The 6,984-nt window shown below is 40.1% G+C and overlaps 1 protein-coding gene across 3 annotated transcripts in view; it reads right to left on the reverse strand.

Moving 5' to 3' along the window:
* The window catches only part of iqsec1b (IQ motif and Sec7 domain ArfGEF 1b), a 74,760-nt gene extending 67,782 nt beyond the window's left edge, over positions 1-6,978 (reverse strand). For all 3 annotated transcript variants that reach the window (XM_008410363.2, XM_017304890.1, XM_008410367.2), the window contains exon 1: positions 6,650-6,978. In XM_008410363.2, coding sequence (XP_008408585.2) covers positions 6,650-6,930 — 281 coding nt within the window. In that variant the 5' untranslated portion in view covers positions 6,931-6,978. The remainder of the gene's footprint in view (positions 1-6,649) is intronic.
* Between the last annotated feature and the right edge of the window lie 6 nt (positions 6,979-6,984).

The following is a 6,984-nucleotide window of genomic DNA, read 5'->3' on the forward strand; positions in this document are numbered from 1 at the left end:
AAATTATTTTGTTCATTTGACTTTATATGAGCACTTTGGTGGGTTGATTCACAGTGGTTTGCTTAGCATTAATTTCTTTGCGGTCCGAGTAAAAATAATTTATGTAAACTCAAATAATATAATTGGTAATATTTGTTTATTTTTCTTCGTATGGGGTTATTTAAAGATTTTTAACAGACTGTAAAAAAAAAAATTCTGACACAAAGATGAACAAATGGGAGATAAATGAACTGCTTGCTAAAAGAAAAACTGTGTAGATGTGTCCATCCCTTTTCAAACAGGGAAGCAAATTTAAGGAGAACTTGACAACTAATGCAGTTCAGTTTACTAAATGTAAAAATTCTAGAGTGCAGAGACTGAAAGAAGATATTTTTAAACCGAGTAGGAAAAACGTCCAGTACAGCCTTTAGACATCCCAAAGGAACTTACTTTAAGCTCAGTGGAAAAGCTTAAAGCTGTGCAGGTTTTTATGTGATGGGAAATGAAACGGAGCGTGTCCGGCTTTACTGTCAATACGTCAAACTACCACTGAAGATACAAGGATACTTTTGGCCTCAAGCAAAGCTGTGTAAATAACCCCAACATTTGGCATATTTGAAATTTGTAATATTTTCATAAAGCGTTTTTTTTTTTTTTTTTTACATCTTCAGGATTTAAAACAAAAAAAATTCTTAAAACAATTCTTGATTATAACCCTAACCAACAGTTATGAAAGGCTCATTTTTAACACTTTAAGGTGATAGATAACTAAACCTGCTCCAATGTAGATGGGTCCAGTTTAAATTCCCAGTCAGGAGGATGTTGTTGTTGCTAAAATGTATCTGACCGGACCAAACAGCTACTGATCGGTTGGAGTGATGAAAAAGCAGTGAAGGAGTTTTTCTGTTAAGTGGAGGGCGAAGCCTTTTATTGCTGGTGAGGAAACAAGCTGTCAAAGCAAATTGATTTATTACGTTGTTAACCTCTGACGATGCAAATATGCGATAATGAAATGTGATCACTACCAGTCATCACCTCCTGCCTATAGTGCACCGCATGGAGCTCATTATATTCTCCAGCTACTTTCTCCTGGTTCATTATGTGTAACAATATTATGTACACTTCAACTGTGAGAAACAAAATCCAGATAATCACATAATCACAAACATGCATGAAAGACTCAAAGCAACACTGCATGTCTTTGATCAGGGAGTAACATTATGACATGATGTATATCTAAAAAAAATTAATAATACTTTTTACATAATACTCCCCGTAATACTAAATTTACTTGCAAAGATCTGATAACATTAATCCATTTTTATTGCAATATGTGGACACTCAGTCTGCACTCTTAACGATTCACTCAACTCGGCATGCCAAATGCTCAAAGTAGCTTCAACTGATGGCAGCTTAACTTACTCTCTGTAAAGTTCAGATAAAAATGATTTGACTAGTTTACTGTTGGGAATATGTCCGGCATTAAACTCTCATTCTCAGATTGTGAAACAAAAACTTAGACAAGATAGAGATGCAATATATCTTATGCATTTCATCCCTACACATACACACTATTCACAACAGCAGCACAGCATAATAGCAGTCTAAAAGGCAATGTTAAGGATATGCCAACATTAACAGATAAGATGACCAGTTCAACAGCAGCTTAATGTCTTAGCTAGGAGTTGAACCAATGAAATGTGGGATTTATTCTCTGTGCGTGTGTGTGTGTGTGTGTGTGTGTGTGTGTGTGCGCGTGTGTGTGCGTGTGTGTGTGTGTGTGTGTGTGTGTGAGAGAAAAATGGCTGAGTTCTAAATGTGCATTTAATGGGGAATAAGGGCTGGAGGGAAAACAAGTGACAGAGATTTCAGTAAATCCAGCAGGCACATTTTAAGTCCATCCATCATACTGTTGTAACCTATATGTAAATCGGCACACAACTTCTGCCCAAACTGACGAGGCAAGCGGGAGCAAATTACACCTCCGAGGCATCCCATTATGATCCACCACGATAACAGATGAGCAGCAGTCAAGTCCCGGAGCTGGCAGAGGAATGGATTCTGCTCGGCGATAGATCGACTTTATTTATGCACCTGATAAAATTTCAGAGGGAAAACATCATCTGCTCTCAAACTGGCAGAGCTAAAAAGAGAAAGAGCATATCAATACATACAGTTCTGTACAGTGGAGGCTAAAAGCTGCAATCACAAGCAGAGGAGAAATCAGTGGTGAGCTAAATCCAAAACGGCAAAAACACAGACATGTTAGAAATGCATTTCTACACAGACCATTCCAGAGAAAAACAGAAAAACTCTCATTCTCAGTTATATCTTTTTGAGAACATTTTTAAATATTGATGGGGATATGATAGGCTTCCCTACAGTTCTGTGCTTGTTATGCTTTTATCAGATTACACATATAAAATCTCTGACGATATGTGCTCTAAAAATTGATTAGAAATGTTTTTTAGTAATGAACAGTTGTTCATCGAGGGGGGAGGGTGCTGTAAAATGTTTAGATTTTAGAACAGTAACGGTAGTAAATAAGAGAATTATTAGTTCACACAGATTACAAAACTAAGTTAGGAAAATCAGCTAAGTGAGCTATTTATATTCAGAATTTATTGAATTGAACTAAGAGTTTTATTGGAAACAGTAAACAGAACTGTGATATGTTTTGTTTTAAGTATTAGTTTCTTTCTGTAGTTTATGTCTCATTTTTCTGTTTTTCTCTGTTTTTCTCTGATCGCTCCTCCGCAGTGTCTGATTCAGCTGCTACTTTCTTTGCTTTACTTATCAAACAGTCAGAAACGAAGGCCAGCATCTCCAGGATCATTTTCTGAAGCTCCTGCCTCTACATGGGGTTTATATTCAGAGCAGAGAAAAACAAGACTGTGAAGTGATTTCCCCAGAGGAGGTTTTGGTTTGGAGGTATACGCATCCTTGACATTAGCATAAAACAAATCCAAAGTCTTGTTTTCTCTGGAACAGCAGCTGACAAACTGGTGAAACGTCGGCACGGCGTTTAAAATCACCAGACATTGCCACAAAGGCATTGGGGTGTGTGGTGTTTGTATCATAGCAACAATGGAACTGCTGACATCTCATGCATTATGTGTCAAACTCGAGGCTTGGGGGCCAAATCTGGCCCGCTGTAAGTTTTGGGCAAAAGCTGAAGGTGGAAAGTAACCAGCTTCCAAAATAACACTGGCAAACTCTTTCGGTAAATAATATGGACAGAAACTTACTGCCAAGAGTTCATGGTCTGGACTGCAGAGTATGCTGTGGATGACACCATCTGTTTTTCGCAAGCACCGCTAATCCGCCTCGTTTTCTTTTCCCGCTCCTCTTTAAATCTCTTATCTGCTCGTATTGACCTTTGCAACTATATGACACTTGATCACTTGAGGCGACATGATTGACGTTGGACGAGCGGGACAGGAGAATTGAACAGAGGGACTGAAATTGTTTTTCCAAGTTATTTTATTCATGGCTTCTAATTGAGTGAAGCTAGTTTGTCTGTGAATGTAACACACTTGGTTTGGGCTCAGAGATAGCAGTATTTACAAAAGTTGGGAATAACTAGCTTAGAAACCGACCCATACCTCCTACGTCCTGATGTGTTGATCAGATTATCAATTTTGCCCAAATTTACTCCACGTTATTTATGTCACCATGTCATAAACAACGTTTCCCCTTTACACCGGAGCAGCCTTAAAAACGGGCAAAAGACGAGATGCTAACCAGTTTTTTCCGTACATGCTAGGCTACGTGATGATGGAGTATTTTCTCCATGGTTACTAATGGTTTGACACGTACTTTGCACCATAAAGCAAAGTTTGATATATTTCTAATTATACTTACTTATAAAGTATATGAACATTAATCTTTTTAACTTGTAAAAACTGTCATAGCATAGTCACAATTACAACAATATCTGACGGTCTGTGTGATTGACGGCTGATATCCATCACCATCGTATCTTTCCTCATTGAAAGTTATACAATAAAATGACAAGTTTGGTTTCTATCCTCATCTGCCTACTGCACAGCATCCTATGAGTATTTTTAAAGTGAAATCAACTAAATAGAAGCAATATTAGGTTACAGACGTATGTTTTTTGACAGGCTTCAAAGGTGCACATTGGATGTTTTGACGTCCGTCACGGCGGACTGGGCAGAGTTCTGAAGATCATGACGTCACACGCAAAGGGTTAATAGTCAGGGAGCTTGTCGTGGAGACGTTGGAATCCTGTCTCAGTAAAACACATTACAATGTATTCCAGTGAGTTACTGTCAGCGCTTGAAGTTCATCCATCTTGTTAGCCAACACCTTCACGTTGCTGGTTACGATGGATGGAAGAGACGGTTTGAACTTCCTCCTCTTTGCATCCATGACGCCTCCTTTTCAACATCTCTATGATTTCTGGCTTCAGTTGTGGTATTATTTGAAGATTTTCAAATGTTAATCAGCTGCTCCCTCAGGCCACCCTGTTGCTATGGTTACGTATCATAATAAAAAGCAAAAGCAAATCATGAAAAATATATCCCCCCTCAAAAAAATAAAAATAAAAAATCAGTACAACTAGACAGCATCCAAAACAAGAGGGAACCATTGTCCAAAAATAAAGCAAATTTTCCCCCAGAAAGGCGGAAATGAAAGTTTGAAAAAAAAAATCTCAATGAAAGTACAGAGCTACTCCAACGTGCTGCTAACCCCGAGCGGCGCGATTCTGCCGAGGGAGAGAGCACAGAAAACGGTGGCTAGGAGTCGATGAGTGCATCTCAGTCTCTTCTGCAGAAAAGAAACGCTGAAAACCATTTGATTGAACTGTCTCATTGGATGACCTACACGGTCACAAACACAACCCGTGACACCACATTGACGCATTTGAGACTTTCTGCAACAATCCAGGATTCAGACACAATTTTTACCCCGCAGGTGCTCAGGGCCACACGTTGCCATCCCTTAAGCCTCCATTTATTTTTAGACCCAACGAACGATGAGCAGGCACATATGATAGTGATGTCACACTCTAAAATAGCCTGGCAAAAACTGAGCACAAACAGCTTACTGCTGCGCATTCACTTTCTTGAAGAAAGCAACATTTTCAGAGGGCTGAATTTTAAGCAGCAGCTGCATCGCTGCTGGTAATGTCAGAGGTAGCGCTGGAATTGGTGAACTGCAACTCATTTGCTACACTTTTGCCTTCAGAGAGGCAGGAGAGGATGGAAAGTGCTGATGGGACAGGCATGACCATACAGGAGACAATACCGACTTGGAAAATGTTAAAAATGTTGTCATATTGTTTATTTCATAACGTCACCCTCATAGTATGTGGCTGTAGTCAGGTTTGTGGCTATCCTGTAATGTTTTTCAGGAGCGTAGATACTTTTTGTTGTTTCTGACCACCATTAATGATTTCCCCCTTGGAGACTTTCATTGGAACGTTACCCAGTTCTACATCAGGAGTGAAAAAAAAAAAGAATCCGGATTTTTCTTAATCAGAAACCCCGGATGACCTGGCTGTCAACATTATCATGATTATTTTAGCTAAAATAATCATCATAGCTAACTTTAACAAGCTGAATGGGATAGTCAATGTTAATCAACTAGCTTGAGAAAATCTATGTTGACAGCATTTTATCTAGCACCAGCTTTTCAGCTAATTTTACCCTATCCATACCACACTAGACAGATTACTTTAAAGTTATTATGTATTTTTGGATTTTAACTAGCTTGTGAAAACCCTCCGTCCTATTGACAGCATTTTAGTTTAATTTTGCCTTATCCATTGCTGTCACACTACACCGAGCACTTTAAAGTTATTATTATGTATTCTTAGATTTTAATAAAATGTGATATAAAGCCAAATTTAACACACTGAAAGGAGAAGCAGTCAATGTGAATCAACTTGTGAAACCCAACGTTCTATTGGTAGTATTTTAGCTCGCATTAGCCTTTAAGCTAATTTCACCTTATCCTTATCTAGACAGAGTACTTTAAAGTTATTATTATGTGTTTATGAACTTTTGGATTTTTATAAAACGTGTTATAAAGTGACACACACCCATTAGCATATTATTTAAAAACACTTTTGCTGATTGTAGCGTACTGCTCGCTACTCTTACTGTTCAAATTCCCCAACATGTGACCTTACAGTGACCTTTCTCCAACACATCTGAATCTAAGTCACTACTTCTCGCCAGGCCTCCCTCTCTGTGGAGAGACTGGTGAGGAAAGTTAGCATCCCTGTGTCAGAGTCAGCAGATTCTTCCCTGATGCTGTCTGACTGGCCCAACACCGTCATGACACAACTAAAGTAGCTGGATTTTTTGTTTTATTTTTGTGACATGGCAGCAATAGAAACTTGCGCCGAGTTCTCTCTCTCCGCTTCCATGAAAGAAACAAGGTCACAGTGAGGGGAACAGTGATCTGCTGCACTTTGCGCTCCCACCGTTTAACGCTCTGCTCTGCGCCTATTACGCAATCCATGGCTCCAGCTTCCATCGGCTGGAATAATCCCTCACAAATGAGCAGCTGAGCAAAAAAAAAAAAAAAGTACCTAAATGCTGCACACAATTAGTGCTCTACAACCACACGACATAAAGGATGGAGTTAGTACTTTGACAGCGCCCTGCTCGCCAGGACGACACGGCACACAACTTACTTTTCCTGCACGACGTTCTCCTCGATGCCCCCCAGCGCGCAGTGGCTCCCCTGAGCGAGTCCGCAGGTGGCCAGGTGCCTTCGGTGCTGATCCTTCAGACAGGCGTTTTCCTTGCACAGATCTGTCACCTGGAGCTCCAGCTCCTCAATCCGGATCCTCTGCTTCTCCAGCAGACCCTGCTGGGTCTCGATGATCTTATTCAGCTCCTGTAGGTACTCCGCAGCCTTGCTTGGGTTCTCCGTCGGATTCTCCATCTCGGCTAAGATCCGCTGTCCGTCCATGAAGGCGGCTTCCACGCGAGCAGAAACACACCCACCTTCCCTATCCAACCCCCC

Source organism: Poecilia reticulata, linkage group LG5, assembly GCF_000633615.1.
Source record: "Poecilia reticulata strain Guanapo linkage group LG5, Guppy_female_1.0+MT, whole genome shotgun sequence".
In the NCBI taxonomy this organism is placed as follows: Eukaryota; Metazoa; Chordata; class Actinopteri; order Cyprinodontiformes; family Poeciliidae; genus Poecilia; species Poecilia reticulata.